The sequence below is a fragment of the Heloderma suspectum genome, chromosome 8 (assembly GCF_057233095.1).
Source record: "Heloderma suspectum isolate Gila_16-S chromosome 8, 16-S_ref, whole genome shotgun sequence".
Taxonomy (NCBI): Eukaryota; Metazoa; Chordata; class Lepidosauria; order Squamata; family Helodermatidae; genus Heloderma; species Heloderma suspectum.
Genome location: NC_139465.1, coordinates 40,089,771 through 40,108,525, shown reverse-complemented (window position 1 = coordinate 40,108,525; position 18,755 = coordinate 40,089,771). Strand labels below are relative to the sequence as shown.

At 45.5% G+C, this 18,755-nt stretch overlaps 1 protein-coding gene across 1 annotated transcript in view; it reads left to right on the top strand.

Annotated features, from left to right (window-relative positions):
* HSF4 (heat shock transcription factor 4) overlaps positions 1-18,755 on the top strand; it is a 34,483-nt gene that overhangs the window by 5,899 nt on the left and 9,829 nt on the right. The window contains exons 2-8 of the mRNA XM_084812051.1: positions 3,077-3,185; positions 6,319-6,446; positions 7,403-7,527; positions 9,007-9,082; positions 11,367-11,431; positions 14,871-14,970; positions 17,741-17,868. Of these exons, the coding sequence (XP_084668177.1) occupies positions 3,077-3,185; positions 6,319-6,446; positions 7,403-7,527; positions 9,007-9,082; positions 11,367-11,431; positions 14,871-14,970; positions 17,741-17,868 (731 nt within the window). The remainder of the gene's footprint in view (positions 1-3,076; positions 3,186-6,318; positions 6,447-7,402; positions 7,528-9,006; positions 9,083-11,366; positions 11,432-14,870; positions 14,971-17,740; positions 17,869-18,755) is intronic.

Here is an 18,755-nt window from a genome sequence, read left to right as displayed (position 1 = left end):
GTGTGTGTGTGCGGGGGGAGAGAGAGAGTGTCCATGTTGAAAGTCTCTTGAGTTGTTGCCTAGCAGCAGGAGAGATAGGCCTGCCTAGCTCTCTTCTAGGAGTGAGTGATGGGAGGTCTGGGGGAGGCAGCTGAATTTCCCCCCAGAGTGTGTGGGAGAGAGTGTGTCTCCTGGGGTGCTGGTGTCCGGGCAACGTCCCAGGAGCGCTGTCAAGATACCACCTGCATGAAGGACTTTGACCATAACGTCTCCAAAATGAAGTACAGACTGAAACATAAAAGTATAATGAAAAAAGCAACACAAATATTCTGCTATGACTCAAAAGAGGCCACGAAACAAGGGTCCGCATTAATGTAACAAAGTTAATAACGCAAAATGCCACTAAAGGCTGGGGGGGGGGCAGGTGGTGGAAGCAAAGTTTTAACCTGACACCTAGACATGAATAGTGCTGGCACCTAACAAAATCTTCTAGGGAGGAGGTCTGGCAGCCAGAAGAGACAGGCCACTGCCAGAGGTAGGACTATTTCACCTCACTTCTCAAGATATTGGTATCCTGACAGTACCCAACACTTAGCATGGCCTCATAGGCATCACCTGAAAAGAGGAAATGCACCACCAAAAAAGAGGGGACCAATTTGCATATGCAAATTTATAGGTATGGGCACAAATTTAGAAATAACTATAATTTAAATAGAAATGCAATACGTCTCACCATAGTGGAGAAGAGAGCCTAGGTGATCTATGTGCCTGCTTGGCGTACTATTCAGGTGCAGGCTCTTGACAGGCAACTTTGAGGCCCTTGCAGGCGGTGTGGGTGTGTCACTATAAACCACACTTGGACTGGACAGCCCATCAAATAAAGGACACCTTCAAATAGGGGACTGTCCCCTGCTAGCTCTAAAACAGAGAATTCCCCTCTGTAAAGTAAGAGACCTGGCCACCCTACAGCACCTGGCTGAAAACACCATTGCCAGGAAAAGTGACTGGCAATTAAGAGAAAGGCCTAGATCCACAGTTGCCCTTTGAGACATTTTCTGCTCAGCGTGCCCTCTCAAAGAGTAAGTGTCCTGGTGGAATGGCTAGTAGGACCTAGTGACGCATCCCCTCCTGCACACATGCGTGCGCACGCACACGCTTTGACTCTAGGAAGGGCTTTGGACTCTTAGTCTAGCCTTTAACCCTCTGCATCGCTATGAGCCAGTTTGCACATCATGCGGCATGGTGCTTTCTTTAGCATGGTGTGAATGAGCTGTAATGAGTCTCAGGCTCGTGTGCTTCCTTCCTCCTGCGTGGCTGCTTCTGGATTTGATTAACTAAAGCTTGCTGTATTGTCTGGACCCAGAACTGGTTAACCTTAACTATGGTTTAAACAAGCCAGCTTCAGATACCATGGCTTGAAGTTGGGTTGTTTGAAACTAACCATAGTTAACACTAGCCACAGTTTGCCAGTCTGGGCGACACAACAAACTGCAGTTAAGCAAAAGTGGAAGCGAAAGCTTCCAAATGTCCTTTCCTGCCCTTGTGGGAGGATGGGTTAGCGTGATATGCAAAAACTCCCTATTTCCCTCCTAATATCAGCTGTTGAAATCCAAGCAATTACTTTTCCCACTTTTAAATAGAAGCACTGTTTGGAAACCGCAGTTCAGGGTTGTGGGTGGGAAAAGCAAGTACTTTGTCACCACCAAGAGACAACAAAACCTGCCCTTTTTTTCCTGTCACAGGTCAAGCAAAAAGGCTAAGGTTACAAATAGAAATAATTTCATCAGCAACCATGTCCGTTCATCCATTTTTCTCCCTGATAACCCAAAGCTTTAAAAACTTGTTAGAAATATTTTTTTATTGTTAAATTTCAACAAAACAAAAAAGGGGAAAAGAGAAAGAAGTGCAGCTACATATATTTTAAGATATCAGTTTCAATGCACGCATATGAAGTGTATGTGTGTATATGTAAGAAAGATCAAAAGACTTAACAGATAATTAAAAATATATATTAAGCTAAATGTTTTGGCTTCCGCCCTCATCAGTAGCTGTGCTGTTAACTGGGTACCCAGAGTGGCAGTTTGGAAAGTTTAGCTTAGAATATATTTTAATACTCTGTTTTTAGTCTTCCTATCTTTCTTATACATTTTACCTTAAAACTGATTGCATCCACAGTGGATCTAGGGCCTCCTCGTTCTTTTGCTGTTGTGCTGCTTTACACCAACTTCTATAGATCACAGATATAGATGAAAATACAGCTTTCTAAGAATTATACATAAGCTTCGACAAAAGCAGACCAAATATCCCTATAAGTATCCATTCACAAATGGTGGCTATATACCGCCCGGTCAACTGCTGAAAGCATCGTCAGGTCTTAAATCCATTGCATTATAGGAGCAGAGTGTTTATCCTTCCAATGTTGTCGTAGTTATTTATTTATTTACAATATTTGTATACCGCTCCATATCTGGAACAGATTTCGGAGTGGTGAACACAAGAGATAAACTAGTAAAAGGATAAAAAGAGTAAAACACCAGATTAAAATTATGCTATTTTAAAAATCAGAACACTAATAAGAACCATGACTGGTCAAATAAGGAATGCCTCCTGGAACAGTGCTGTTTTTTTCAGAAGGCTCCAGAAACAGCACAGTGTTCGTGCCTGCCTGACTTCCAGAGGCAGGGAGTTCCAAAGAAAGGGGGCCACCACACTGAAGGCTCTTCTCCTGGTGGACTCCACCAGGAGCATAATATCAGTCTTTTAGTTGTCAAAAGAGTGTGGTAAATCCATTTGCACTGACCTTGCACTAACCCCCAGAAAGCAGGGAGATAATTGAAAAGGACATGTACATCAGTAAGTATTAAAGAGTGTTCCAATGCAAGGAATTTTGCGAGATCTTGGGTGGATTTCAGTTTCTGATTAATTGTATGTGGCAGTAATAAACCTGTGTACCCATTTCAGACAGTAGTTTGTTTGAAAAAAACAGTTTGTAATTACTCTGGTTTCATATTTTGGAAGAATCTCAGTGTAGCTGTAGAGTCTTGTAATAATGTGCAGGAAGAGGTAACCTAATCCTGTTCAACTCCTTTTCTTTTAGAATGGCACCAGCTTCCATGTTTTTGATCAGGGTCGATTTGCAAAGGAGGTACTACCCAAGTATTTCAAACACAACAATATGGCCAGTTTTGTCCGGCAGTTGAATATGTGTAAGTAACTCTCCAGATGTAGGGGTGGAGAACCTCTGCCCACTGGATGATGTTGGATTAGAACTCCCATTATCTCTGACCACTGGCTATGCTGGCTGGGACTGATGGGAGTTGGACTCCAACAATATCTGGGCAGGTGCCCCATTCTTTATGTAGACTGGGGGGAAGAGGACAAGAATGTCTGAGAAAATGATGTTTGTGTGCGCAAAAACTGCGGGTACGGTGGCATCGTTTATGATGGTAGCCGGATTATGCACAGCCCTGAAGATAGGTCTGTTAGTGTCTCTCAGTCATGATAGCTGGAGAAGCACAGCGTCTGTGTGCCCAGATAATGGAAATTAACCACAACAGATTTCATTAGAACGTAAATGAATATTTGCAAATATTTGAGGAACTTAACAAATTTTCCCATGTCTCCTTTCAAATGCCGAACGTGACATTCGGAACTATTGCTTGATGTTATGTGTATGAGGCTTGAGCTCGTTGCTTTGCCTCCCCGTCTTCTTCTTTAGCGTGGCCATGAAGAAGAGATTGGATGCTTCACTTCAATTTTCATTTAACGACAGTTTAGTATTACATCCAAAACCCTAAACTGTGCTTAGTCTTAACTATGGTTTATCGAAACAAGCCACCTTCAGAAACCACAGTTTGAAGTTGGGTTGTTTCAGTAAACCATAGTTAAGACTCACCACAGTACGTCAAAGTTTGGACATTATCGCAAACTGTGGTTAGTTAAGAACATCAGCAAAAGCTTCTAATCTCTTCCTCACGGCTCCATCAGAAGAGAAAGAAGGGGGAAGCCTCATTCATGCAACGCTAAACCATAGTTCAGTGTTGCATTTGAATGCAGTCATTATCTATGAAATGCAGTCTAATACTGAATATGACTGCAAATTGACTGTCAGATAAAAATGCAATTACTAAATTATGAAATACCATCAAATATTAAATACTGTTGCATGCTAACCATCAAATATTGTCAACTGTGTTATATTAGTGGTTTTTCCTGGTGAACCCTGAGGTTTTGTGTGTGTGTGTGTGTGTTTCTGGAAGCTTAGCAGATGTTTCTTAGTGAGAAGAGCTGCTAAAAGACATCTTGGCCACACCTATTGTTTTTCCCTTGCAATATGCAGCCACAAAGAAATGTTAGGATTATTTCAAGGCACAGTCTTTGTTCACGATGGGTGATTGCGAGGCCCAGCAGTGCCCTGCATGAACTGAGTATATGCCCTACAACATGCGTCCTCAACCTGGTGCCTTCCAGATGTGTTGTGCTACAACTTCCATCATCCCCAGCCAGCATGGCAGAGTATAGGAAATATTTGAATGTTGGCCTACATCCAAGGTCACACGAGCAGGCTGGAGGATCCCCCTAACCCTGTGGAGCAGATTTGTGGGGTGCATGGGGCTTCACGGGGGACGGGGCAATGAATTTCGCCAGCAAATGGACACTATTGGATGCAGTCCATTATCAGGAGAATACACAACATCAACCTGCAAAAGAAGTGTTTGAGAGGACAGACCTGCTTCGGCTCTTGATTTTATTATACCCCGATCATGCCCTCTTCATCATCTCCGTCTCTGAAGTATCTGAGGGCCCGTTTAAACGATCAATGGGATCAGTAAATAAATCTTTTCCCAGACTGTTCCCAGAATGTACCCCACCCTTTGGGCCGTGCAGCCTGAAGAAGTATAGTCCAAGACAAAGCTTACATCTTGATTTTGCTGATTCTATAAACTGGTTCCGATTCACCATTGTTGGTGAAGAGATTGTTGAGCTAGATGGATTCTTAGGGGTTCGTCACATGGAGCTTTTATCTTGCTGTTGAGGAGGCTCTGTCACGGATGTTTACGGGCTCTTTAGATGATGGCGTTACCCTCCAGGGTGTCTCCCACATTTCCCTCCAGCCTGTCCCGTGTTTTCCCCAAACGCAATAAATGTAGTATTTTTTCCAGCCCACGGAACAGGAGCGCCATGATCTCCCCGTGAAATTCTCCAATAGCGGGATAGGAGCCGGGCGTGCAGAAGCGGATTTGACAGGCACAAGGGCAAGAATCGCCTGCCAATTGCAATTCTTGCCTCCGCTCAAGTCTTGCTGAGGAAGGACTTTCCTCGATCCCCAGGTGTCTGCCATGTAAATGCTTGAACACATTTCTCAGTTGGAGGGAGAAGAGGGTAAAATGCCTCCCTGCAACAAAGGGAGACAGATCTTATCCCCCACCCCACCAAGCTCAGAAGCAACCTCCTCTGTTGTTACAGAGCACCCTATTAAGTTCAGTGGGGCTTACTCCCAAGTAAGTGTGCTGAGGGTTGCAGACTTACAGGGCGGTCGTATGTCTACTCAGAAGTAAGTCCCATTGAGTTCAGTGGGGTTTAGTCCCACGTAAGTATGCCAAGGGTTGCAGTTTTACGGCACAATCTTATATTGAGAGAAGGTTACAACAGCTGCGATTGTTTAGCTTGGAAAAAAGGAGGTTCAGGGGAGACATGATAGAGGTCTACAAAATTATGCATGGTGTGGAGAACGTGGATAGGGAGACATTTTTTTCCCTCTCTCAAACTACTAGAACCCGGGATCATCCTATGAAGCTGATTGGTGGGAGATTCAGGAAGGACTTCTTCACACAGCGCATAAACTATGGAACTCACTACTGCAGGATGTAGTGATGGCCACCAATTTGGGTGGCTTTAAAAGGGGGTTAGGCAAATTCCTGGAGGAGAAGGCTATCAATGGCTACTAGTCCTATGTGCTACCTCCAGTACCAGAGGCAGTAAGCGTATGTACACCAGTTGCTGGGGAACATGGGCAGCAGGATGTCCTGCTTGTGGGTTCCTGGTCGACAGCTGTTTGGCCACTGTGTGAACAGAATGCTGGACTAGATGGACCCTTGGTCTGATCCAGCAGGGCTCTTCTTATGTTCTTAAGCAAAGTGGGAATAATGATGAGGTTGAAGAGGTAGAACAACTGCTCGTCTTGGGTCCTGGCAAATGCCTGGCCTTACTGCCTTCAAGAGCTGGCCCTGGTTTGCCAACGCATGTTTGTCACATTCACACATTTCACATGCTTAGGTGTATAGCTAATGTGTGAATTGGCCCCCAGTTTTCTCACCAGTTTTCTGTTTGTCCATTTAGATGGCTTTAGGAAAGTGGTGAATATTGAGCAAGGCGGCCTTGTCAAGCCTGAACGTGATGACACGGAGTTCCAGCATCTTTATTTCCTACAAGGCCATGAACACCTCTTGGAACACATCAAGAGGAAGGTAGGAAATGCAAGTAATTGAAATCACGAGCTGCTGGGAAATCTACATATGGATGAACACACACACACACACATACAGCTGCCCTTATACTGACAGATCACTTGTTCATTAGTTCATCTACTGAGATCTTGCTGCTGCCAGTCAGATTTCAGAAGTGTTTCCCAAACGTGCTCACTGAGACCCCTTTTTAAACAGAGGTGCTGGGAACTGAACTTGCAACCTTCTGCATACAAGCCGATGCTCTACAAAGCCTATATTTCAGGCTCCCCATTTCCCTGTGCAGTGGCATGTGTATTGCCCCGGCCGTGGGCTTCAGACTCTTAGGTTAGAGGTGCCAAGATAGTGATAAATCAGTCCCAGGTTTACTTACAAGGAGATACTTTATTCAGTACTATCAGCACGCAGGCGTACCCAATGGTTGGATCAGACAGCTTCTCTGAATCCAGAGCCATGGGGTACAATGGGTTTTATACCATACATGTCAGCAGTGAGGCAGCATGACAGAAGCAAGCGCCATCTAGCATTCATTCCCAGCATAGACTAGCAGCACTTGGTTCTCAGCACAGCCACCTGTAAACAAACTTCGCTTCCCAGGCAGAGTGCTTGATAACACTCTCACTCATTAGTATGGAATGTGCTGGGCCCTTTGACCCATCTTCACATGCTCAGAGGCTTACTAGCAAGGGAATTGCACTAATAACTTAAGCAAGGCATTAAGGATCTCTAGGCCCTCTAACACTACAGGTGACTTGGTTATGCTCCTGGGGCCAATACAGCATGTTACTCAAACATGAACTACAAAGCTTTACAAGTTTGGTTTCCTTGTAAGGAATATACCTTGAACAACAGTTTTTGGCTAAACATTAGGAGAAACTTCCCAATAGTGAGAGCTCTGCCCCTTCCACTGCGTATATCATCCTTCTCTTTCAGCTTCTTTCTTCCGTTGTTTCTTTCAGGTATCAGTTGTGAAAAGCGAAGAAACCAAGATGCGCCAGGAAGACCTTAGCAGGTTATTGTATGAGATCCAGGTCCTCAGGAGCCAGCAAGAGACAATGGAATGTCAAATGCAGGACATGAAACAGTAAGTGAATCATACGTCACGTTTCTTGGGGAAATCTCGTATACCTGCAACAGGGGTGTTGCTTTGGGCTTGTTTGGATGAGACTCCTTTCCATAGAAGGCAATGCCCGAACCAGAAGATCCTGTAGCTACCTGATCATCCATGCTCCATGCTTTATCGCCCGTACTCTGCATATCAGACCTGTGATTTCAGTGTCCAGGCTAAAGGAGATTGGGCATTCAAATAATTGTAGGCTCTCCCCTGTTTGGGTGTTAAATTCTACACTCATTGAGGGAGGACAGAAGCATATGGGCTCTAGGCCTGTTCCCAATCTTACTGTGTGTTAGAGGTAGTGGCAGTCCATATGTCCAAACGGCCTAGAGAGTTTTGGCTATTGGGTGGCATAGAAATGTAATAAATAATAATAATAATAATAATAATAATAATAATAATAATAATAATAATAATAATAGAAGGAAGACATGCAACAACATTTTTACTTAAGGTGCAATCTTACACATGTTTAGACAGAAAACAGTCCTACAACTCTCAGCATTCCCCAGCCAGCATGGCTGGCTGAGGAATGCTGGGAGTTGTAGGACTTTTTTCTGTCTAAACAAATGCATAGAATTGCATCCTTAAGCTGTGATTGGTTATGCAACCTCATGGAAATACTTCTGTATTGCCAATACTTCTCGAAGTCCCAAGTACTATAAAAGGGTAATGAGTCCAACTTTTCCTGTACTTCACTGGGTAATTCCACCTCTTTGCCAAAGTTACTGGCTCTTATGATTTTTGAATGGTCAGTGCAATCCTATAAATCAGGGGTATGGAACCTTTGGCCTATGGGCAAGGTGTAGACCATGGGGCTTCTCTGTCTGGCCCATAGCCTCCCCTCAACTGAGGAGAGGAGGCAGCTTGGGAGAGAAGGGGGGAAGAGAGAAAGAGTGGGTAGGAGAGAGCGAGAAAGAATGGAACACACAGGAAGGGGTGGGGTAAAATGGAACACACTGTGTGTGTGTCTGCGTATGGGAGGGAGGGACGGAGGGAGGGAGGGTGAGTGTATGGGGTGGTTCTGCCCAGTTTAAGTACTGGTCCCACCCACTTTTGCCTCTGGCCCTGCCCACCAGGGGCACGTGGAACCCAGAAGGTCTCCCATGAGGGAATGCAGCCCTCTGTTACAAATGTTAACTCAGAAATAAGGCTCACTATGCCCTATGGGGCTTACTGCCTAGTTCAGGGGCGGGCAACTTGTGGCCCTCCAAATGTTTTGACCTACAACTTCCGTGATCCCTTCCCATGGGCTATGCTGGCTAGGGCTGGTGGGAGTTGTAGGCCAACACATCTGGAGGGCCGCAAGTTGCCCACCCCCTGCCCTAGTAAGTGTGTTTAGGTCAGATTGCAGTCCGTATTGCTGAAGCCCACAAGTGCGTAAGTCGGTGCTTCTTGGGAATCGTTAAAAGATGGTGCACTCAGCACGGGGTTCTTCATTCCTTTCAGGCAGAACGAAGTTTTGTGGAGGGAAGTTGTGTGTCTCAGGCAGAATCATTCACAACACCAGAAAGTGATCAATAAGGTAATGTGTAATTATTGGTGCCAACGAAGAAATCTGAGGGAGCCTTTGCTGCTTTGGCTGTCCTCTATTGGATGGAGATGGTGTTATGTGGGATAGTCTGCTGCAGTTGTCACACTAAAGAGTTTCACTGTCAAGGTCATCTCAAGGAACTCTGGAAAATGCAGTTCTGTGCCAGGGTGAGGGGTGGGAATAATTTAAAATGTTTTCATATGTGAAGTTAAATGGCCCACAAACCCCTCTTGTGCTACTCATGTGAATGTCTGATTGCGGTGAATGCAGAAAAGAAAGCAAAAGACAGGCACTTATTTCATGCCTGTTTCTTTTTCATTTTTCAAGAATTTTGTCTATACAAAAAGCTTTTGTAAGATGAATGAGCGTTCTGGACCATGAGCTGCTTTAAGCTTAATGTCTGAATGTTCCCAGAGTTTCAGCACCCTCACAAAACCACAGTTTGTAAAGTTCGTCTGGGAAAAGCCATAATGCTTAAAATAGCTGTTGTTGATTCCTATAGCTGGGTTCTAGAATCCAGACTCACCTCAGACCAAGCATAAGTGCTCCAGCAGCCATGAAGTGCCATTATGCAGTTGCCAGGATGGCAACTAGGGATGTGTGAGATATTAGCTCTGTTGAATGGTGGTTATTTTTTTTTTTACAGATTTACCAAATTTGCAGCTCCAGAATCCAAATATGGACCAAAATGCAATTTGTGGTCAGAAATCCATGCATTTCCAACTTTGTGATGTATTCTGCAAAATCCAGGAGCTGCAAATTGAGTAAAAAAATTTTTTGACAACATACGCACATTTCCAAAATGCATGCAAACACTCTATAGTCAATGGGTGCGTACGTACAAGTATGTACGTACAAAAACGCGTACATGAGTGCTCAAATTGCAGAATATTCATTCGAAAGTTCATATAGATTTTTTAAAGAACTCGCACGCTTGTGTGGAAACAGATCAAAATGGGACTGACCTCAGTAAACCAATAATTTCAGCAAGACAGAGATTGACAGATCTGTCCATCCATACCTGAAACCTTGAAGAGCTGCTGCCCAATTGTGTAGACCAACCTTCCCCAATCTGGCATGCTCCGGGTGTATTGGAATACAAGCCCCATCATCTCCAGCCAACTCCATGCTGGGTGGGGATCATGTGAGATGTAGTCCAACACACCTGGACATTACCATTTTGGGGCAGGTTGGTGTACACAGCTCTGGGCTAGAAGGACCAAACGACGGACTCGGTTTAAGGCAGCTTCATTCACACTGAGGGAGAGAGCATGACTCAGTGGCAGAGCGCATGTTTGGAATACAGAGAGGTTCCAAGGCTCAGTCCCTGGTATCTCTGTGAAAAGGATCTCAGAGCTGAGAAAGATGTCCCTGTGTCTGTCTGTCTATCTGTCTGTCTATGTGCTTGCGTGCACACATGCACACACGGGATAGATGAAACTGTCCATTTCAATTTTTCTTAGTTTCTCATTTTTCCAATCTTCTGTTCAGTTTGTCTCAAACACTGAGAACTTTTCCAGTCTTAATTTCAGTTCATCCCCAACTTTGAGATTTTTTAAAAGTTCACAAGACAATTCACAAGCACTTTTGTGCACATCTCTCCTACTACGTACATTTGTGTCTGAATTGTTGCCTAATATACGCATTTTTGCAAGCGATTTCCCTAACACATTTTTGAACATCATTTTTATGCATTTTTGACTGGAGAACGCCATTGCAAAATTCAGAGAAGTGCAAATTTTGAAGGATAACTGAGTTTCAGTTCACATAGTGGTTCGAAAGTATGAAAATAGGTATGTTCATATTAAAATGCAAATTAAAATGAGAACTGAACAGATTTCTCCCCCATCCCTAACATGCACATTCTATGCATTTGTATGAGAGAGAGAGAGAGGGAGAGAGAACATGCTTTTGGTGTGAGCTTATGTTCATGTTCAGAAAGATGGTCTTCCCCCATCCTCTCCTCCCACTGCCACTGGGGAAAGCTCAGTGGTAGAGCAGCTGCTTTGCATGAAGAAGATCCCAGCTTCAGTTCCCAGTTTCTCCTGGTAGGGCTGGAAAAATTCCTGCTTGAAACCATGGAGAAGCATTGCGGCCAGTCAGTGTCGACAATACTGGGCTAGATAAACCAATGTTCTCAGTATAAGGCAGCTTCCTATGTTCCTGTGTTCTACTTTGTCAAAATGGGAGCTCCTTGCGTGAACAGAAAGGGGAGAGTGGATTGCTGAATCACTGTGCTGACTGACACATGGCCCTCCTTGATTTCCCCTAACAGCTGATTGAGTTTCTGTTCGGCCAGTTCCAGTCAAGCCCCAGCACTGCTGGAATCAAGAGAAAACTGTGAGTGACCTCATGTGATGCACGCGTGGGTGAGGAGGGCATTGGGGCTCACTCGCCCTTCATTGAAAAATGCCAGAGCTGGGCTCCAAGTGGCGTGGTGGATCACCGGACCTGGGTACCATGGTGATAGTAAAATGAATGGGGATGAACTGATGAGTCAGAGCTGCTGACATGGCCCGTTTAGTGGCCTTGGAGAACCACCCTGTCAGCTTGCTGGGACCTTTGTTTTAGTAGCATACAGGGGATTGAAAGAAGAAAATCTGAAGAGAAAGGGGATGTGAGAGGGAGGCTCCCTCATGACAACCACAGAGGGATCATGGGGTGGGGGGCGTGGAAGGTGTTGTGAACAGGGACTGCGCTACTCTAACAGAAGTCCTAAGCGTCATAGTTGAAAATGGCTTGCGTTTGGTCATTTTCTTCATCAAGTTTTCTTCCACAGGACTACATTTCCATTTCTTGAACAGCGTTTCTCTCAGATAATTTGAACAGGGATAAAAATGGGCACAATGACAGCCAACACAACTCTTGCTGCAGCTCAGCAACTAAGCACATATGCTTGGCCCTCCAGTAGAAATCTCAGTCGGAGGTGATGAGTACACAGGAATGAAGTATGTATGTGTGAGAGAGTGTAACAATATTCAAACAGGTATACATAATCAAACATTTGATTTGATTTGTAAGAGAGAGAGAGAGAGTGTGTGTGTGTGTGTGTGAGAGGGTGAGGTGGGGAGAGAGAAGGGAAGGAGAATACATTGGATGGCCTTTGCTCAAATTTTGGAGCCACTACATTGTAGTCATTAATGAGAGAAACAAGAAGAGGAAGTTCGGCTGTTCTAAAATGGGCAAAACTGCTTGCTTGGCAAAAATCTCTTCTCATTAAAATCCCCTACACCAAATAACATTTTCCTCCGTCTGGGAATGTGTATGCCCTGGCCATGGGCTTCCAAGATTTAGAGATGCTGAGAAAGTGATAAGTCAGATCCAGGTTTGCTTACAAGGAGATTTTTATTGAGTACTTACAGCGCACAGGCATACCCAATGGTTGGATCAGACAATACTCTGAACAAAGAGCTGTGCTGCAAGATGACTTTTATATCATACATGTTATTCAGGCATACCAGTGAGGTAATATGACAGGTGGAAACATTAGAGTTCATCTACAACTTTCCCAGCATAGCTTAGCAGCTCTTGGTAACATATTTGGCAGAAGCAAGACTATCGGAATTTTCTCAGCATAGACACTAGTGGCTTAGCTTTGCTCTCAGGCACATCCTAGGCTCTGATAAGATAAACGGTACCAGAGCTCGTTAACTCTGGAATGTGCTGAGGGGGCGCTACACCGGCCTTTGACTCATCTTATGAGCTGAGAGGTCCAGCTGCAAGGAATTGCAACTAATAACGAAACAAAGCAGAGAGCATTATGGATCGCTAAACGTCTCTAGAACTACTGTAAATTTGCTTACAGGCCCGAGGGCCTACATTATGTTAACTTGGCCTTCTGGTTTCTCTCTCACTCTTGGCTGCTTCCGCTCCCTAGTGGCAACCTCTTGTCCTCTCTTCCCTGTTTAAAAAAATTAGAAATATAGCCCATGCAGATAATGGGAAACTCTGCATGGCAAAGTGCCACTTGGGGTCTCCACGACCTGGAACAATAGTTAGATTACTCCAACTTGTGTTTTTGACCATTTGTGCTTCCTGCAGCCTTGGCAAACCGCCAACGTTGAGCTGAGCACAGGTTTTCTCATCCTTGTCAGAATGCCACCTGCCATTGGATGGCCTTGTGGGCCCCTTCCAACCCTACTATTCTATGATTCTACTATTCTGTTCTATGATTTTGAGACTGATCTCAGTCCTGCTGCTTTCAGATCTGTTCTCCAGACTCTGCTTTTGTTCTGGGCTGCTTGTGTCCTGCTTGTGGCTTTCCCGCGGGCGGTTGGCTGGCACGGTGTGAACAGAATGCTGGACTAGATGGACCGTGGTCTGATGTAGCATGGCACTAAAACACTTTGCTGGCTATATTTTGAAAATAAAGTATTAAAATAGTAGTGCTATAGTGCTCTACCCCTGTAATATTATAATGCAATATATATAGTTTTAAAATGTCTGTACGGGGTGAGGGGACCCTTTTCATTCACCGCCATTTTAGCAAGATAGCGTCATATCATTTTCTTTTTTAAAAAATAGCAATATGCTGTTATGCTATAATGCTACTGTAAAGAAAAGTTATTATAGAATGATAGGGCTATAGCATCATACTCCTATAACGCAAATGTAAAAACATTAAAAAAAAACTTCTGCATTTATGCTGGCTGAATATATTTGACGTATGTTTTTAACTTTGTTTATTGTGTTGTATTGCATTGTGATTTTCATGCTTAGGTTTGTAAGCTGCCTTGGGAGGACTTTGTCTACAGTAGCCTGCTGCAACCCCAAAGGCCATGCTTGGCTGGGGGATGATGGGAGTTGTAGTCAAACTTATCAGTAGGAAGCCAGGCTGTCCTACAGGATATAAATACCTTAATATATAGTGTGAGATGAAAGAATCACACAGGCTACAAAGCTTGCTCTGTTAACACCCACCCTGCTTGCTCAGCTCAGCTGAGCCTGGGTTATTGGCTTTGAGGAAACGTGTGCACGCATTCTGCAGTAATATGTGAGTAGGGAGCTGAGGCTGAGCTCAACAACCTGGTTTTTTAGTGCACATGTACGACTTACCAAGTTCAAGCACAGGCATGAGTCTTTTATTTTCACAAAATGCACGAAAAGACTCCAGTTGCACCTTTAAGATGATGTGGAATGATTTACGTGATTTTAATTCAAGTCTGTACATTAAATTAGGGGTGGGCAGAAGTTGATAAAGAACTACTCATCGATCTCTGGGTGCTTTACAGTAGATCAGCAAGGAGTTCTGACTCCCAATAGCTGAACAATAAGGGGGAGAAGAAGCCTTTTTCCTCTCCTAAGTTAGGCTCCCAAGATCAAGAAACCTTAGGGGGAAATAGGAGGAGATTTGTGTCAAAGCTCCAGTTCTGGTGCTAAAAGCAATTTCCTGGGCTGAGCATATGCTCAGAGGCACTCTTATTCCACAGTTCTATGTCTGCCCTTCTGAACCACTGTTTTTCACCTGACTGTAGTTGGTGGGCCTTGGGGGTCTAGTGAAAGACAAAGTAGATCCCCAAGCCTAAAGTCTGCTTATCCTTAAATAAAAATTATAATGCTGACATCTACTTAAAAAATCTGGTAATACGTTCAAAATTCTGGGAGCTGTCCAATCGATCAAAACACAAGCAGGGCCCGTTCTTTTTTCCCCCTCCTTCCCTGGTTGGCAACCATGCTCCAGAAAGATTCACAGAAACATTGGGCTGGTAATAATAATGTTCTTGTGACTCCTGCGGCAGAATGATTGGGATGAAGTATTTTATCTTCCTTCCCTCAACAGACCTCTCATGCTGGGTGATGGGAACTCTGCTCCACAAATGTCTAAGTTCAGGAGGCATTTGTCTCTGGATCCTCTTCATGATTCCTATTTCATTCAGTCAGTAAGTTTGGATTCGAATTGGCAATCTTATTTATTCTTCCAGCTTGCTCTGAGTAGGGATGTGTGAGAATTTCATTTCAGTTCACAAATCACTCAAAAATGCCCTGTTTGCAACCCCGAACGTGAGCTCATGTTCTCAGAAAATGTTTGCAAATTCCTGAACTTGAAGTCATGTTTGAAAAATGTGCACTTTAAAAAATATGCACTTTAAAGATGTGCACTTTTTTAAAAGTGCACTTTCACACTTTAGTGAATGGAGGAAAAGTACACACTTGTGAAAATTGTGCACAGAAATGCACGCTTTTCCATTCGAAATGCGTACCTTCCCCATTCAACCGAACAACCTGCCCCCCAAAACCAGGTCACAAATGAGAAAGGGAATGAGCTGAACTGAGCTTTGAAATGATGTTTGGAGAATTGCAGCGAGCTCAATTGAGCATCCGTGGTTCCCCCATCACGAGCTCTAAGCTGCTGCAGAAAAGTGAAAGTTTAGCATTTCCATAGGGCTGCAAAATTTAGTAGGTTAAAAACATTTTGATCAATATAAAAGCTGCCACCAATTAATTACAATTTTTCAAAATATATTTTTTTAATATGCATATGAAGCTTCCTTATACTGAGTCACTGTTTGGCAATGGCTCCCAGGATTTCAAAACAGAAGAGAAAATATTCTCAGGTACCTGAAAAAACCTGATGCCCAATGCGTTTCAGTAAGGACTTTCCTTCCTCAGGGGCCACTTATCTTTTTCTAAATGTGTCACAAAGAATCCTTCCAGTGCTGCTTCTGTCTTAAAAAAAACTTTTTTGAGGAGCATTTTAAGGCACCTGAGAATATTTTCTCTTCTCTTTTGGGACACATACGTGCCTTCCCCCCTTCCTGTTCCCCAGGGCTTCAGACAGGAGTCTTTTCCTAGCTCAGTCTGGAGACGGGGCGGGCCCTACCATTAGGCAGAGTGAGGCAGCTGCCTCAGGCAGCAGATTTTGAGTGACATGAAAAGGCAGCAAATTGTTAATGACTTAATTTATTATTATTGCGTTCTTACTCCTAGGGAGAGGCACTTATGGGATTTTCAGCCTCAGGTACCAAAATAACTTGGCCAGACCTGGATACTAAACACCTTGACTTGGGGAGGGGGGCACCACTTCCTGCTTTGCCTCAGGCAGCAAAATATCTTGGACCGGCCCCACCTGGACATGCCAGGGATTGAACTAGGGGTGGGAAGATCTGTCAAGTCCGTTTCCACCAGTGTCCTCCTTTTCCCACCTCCAAGTCTATTCCTTAGGCAGCAGGAGTTAGCTGTCACGAAAAGGCAGCAGAGTGTTTGTTACTTAAGGACACAATCCTTTCGCATCCGCGCTTTATACTTGTAGGCCTCCAAACTCGTATCCAGTGCAGAGAAGGAGGCCTCCTGCTCTGCGTGTGAGCTAAAGGGACGTTTTCACCCATCTAGCTGAGGCGCCAGGGAAGGAAGGAGGCTGGGGAGTCTCATACAGCGGCCTCTCTAGTCTCCTCCCCTCCCCGCCCATGGAACACCCCTTTCCTTTCCCCCCAAGGTTGCTTTTGCGACCTCAGATTGGCAGCTGGCGGGGCTCTCTCCACAGCAGCTGTGCAGGGGAGGGGGCAGGAAGGTCGGACTCCTGGGTCTGAGGTTGGTACACTAACTCCAGCCTTGGATCTAGGAATCCGAGCTATTCTATGGCCCCCCATACGCTGTCTAGGGCTCATGGGATTGCTCTCTAAGTTGTTCTTGTTGTTGTATGTTTACTGCCAGGCAGGGACAAGCGTGCTTGTGGGATTTCTGCCTTGTGTGAAAAGAATAACCTGCCTGGCCTTGTTTACTTCATACCTTGATGTGCGTGGGTGGGGCTGGATTTGCTCCTCCCCCTTGGGCCAGCCCTGTGCTGCACATGCTTGTCCCCACTTAGGCTGTTTCCACCATTTGGGGTTATTTCATGGCTTGAAGCCTGGTGTCAGGGTGGGGGGAGTTTAAAATGGCTAGAGGGAGCAGGGGAAGTGTTAGGCACTCTTTCCTACCTACTGATTCTCCCTTCCAAATGTCCCGGCATTAGCGTTACGAGGCGATCCCGTGGTTGGGAACTTGCCACATGTCAGGGTCCTGGCTGACCCAAGCCCAGGGAAGACCTCAGAGGAGGAGGATTGGGATTCCCCAGCAAGCCCCAATCCCACAGCAGGCATGGGGCAGCCTGAGGAGTTCTGTCAGTGGGATGCCTTGCCTGAAGTCCCAAAGAACTCCTTGACTCCATGCTGAGCCAATTTTCCTCTCTCCTCCCATCCAGAGCACTAGTGGGTGACTCAGAGTTGTTGCCAGAGGGCCTTCCTGATCACCAGAAGACTCTTTCACCCAGGGTCTGCTTAGGAGTAAGGGCCTACCAATGAGGTGGGGAAGGCACAGCTGCAGACAATGAGAAAGCAGACCCATCTGCAGCTGCTGGGCCAAGAAGCACAGCATCTAAGCCCTCAGTCTCCTCTCAGACCTTTGCTGGGTTAACGGCTTCCTTTGAGCCATTGCTCCGTGTTCGGGACACCACATGATGTGCAAACCCACCTGAAGTAGGACTTCCTTCCAAGACAACATCTATAGCAGGCTTTCCCAAGCCGGTGCCCTCTAGCCATGCTGGCTAGGGATGATGGGAGTTGTCGTCCAACACCTCCAGAGGGTGCTGGCTTGGGAAGGTTAGATGCCTAGATTTAAGGGGGCGGTGGTATTAACATGATAACAATATGTCTCTTCCCCCACCTTTGCCTCTAGTCATCTGCAGAACCTGCCTCATGCTTAAGCAACAGCCCTGCTGTCGCCGGAGGGCCGATCATATCGGATGTCACTGAAGCATTGCAGTCTAATGCCGTGGCGATGCAGCCTTCTCCCAGTGGTGGCAGGTAAACGAACAAACAAGCAAACATTGTGTTTGGAAGTATGGATGGATGCAGAAGCCGGAGAGAAAGAAATACCGTAGAAGACTGAGGTACTGGGGCTGGCCCTGCTGGAGCATCTTGAAGAGCTCCTTTAGAGTTCTGACTGGTTCTGACTGAAATCTGGAGCAGACTCATCAGGCCACTGACGTTGGAGCCACCAGCCTCCACTGCTTCATGTTGCACCCTCCCTTGACACGTTTTTGATGTTTGCTGGGAGAGGGGAAAGCAGGGGAGAAGCGGTGGCAGAAGGAAGGGTCAAGCCCGCCTCTTACCCAGTTCTTCTTGTCTCCACGTAGCTCCTCTCCCTGCCATGTTTCAGATGTCCCATGGAGGCTTGACTGTCAGGAGGCCCTAGCCGGCCTCTTTCAGTCTACTCCAGTAGCCAACTCCAGATACAGACAAAGGATTCTTTTCAAGGCTTTATTCCTTTTACAACTTAATAACTCTGTCACCAGCGACTAAGCTATGAACAGCAGAGTAATCTATGCCCCAGGTTGGAAACAGTTGGTCCCCGTTTGAACGAGTATCACTTGCAGACCCTGAACTTATGGGCTAGGGAGAGTCCCTCCCCTTTTCCCTTGGGTCCTCTGGACACGACCGTTGCTTGTGCGCCAAACGGGTGCTACGCCTCCTTTCCGCGCCCTCCATCACTCGTCGCTCTCTGCGTCGAGCATCCAGCAAGCCCTCCTCCCGCGCTCTTTCACTCCTAGGACTGCTATCTATGTCTGGAATGCCGGCAGGAGGAATCTCTGCCAGCTGCAGGGCCTGGGAGGGAAGAGCGCGCTCCTCTCCCACGGATGGCTGTTCCTCCTCAGAATCAGACCTGCTCTGAGGTTCTATGGGCTCAGTGT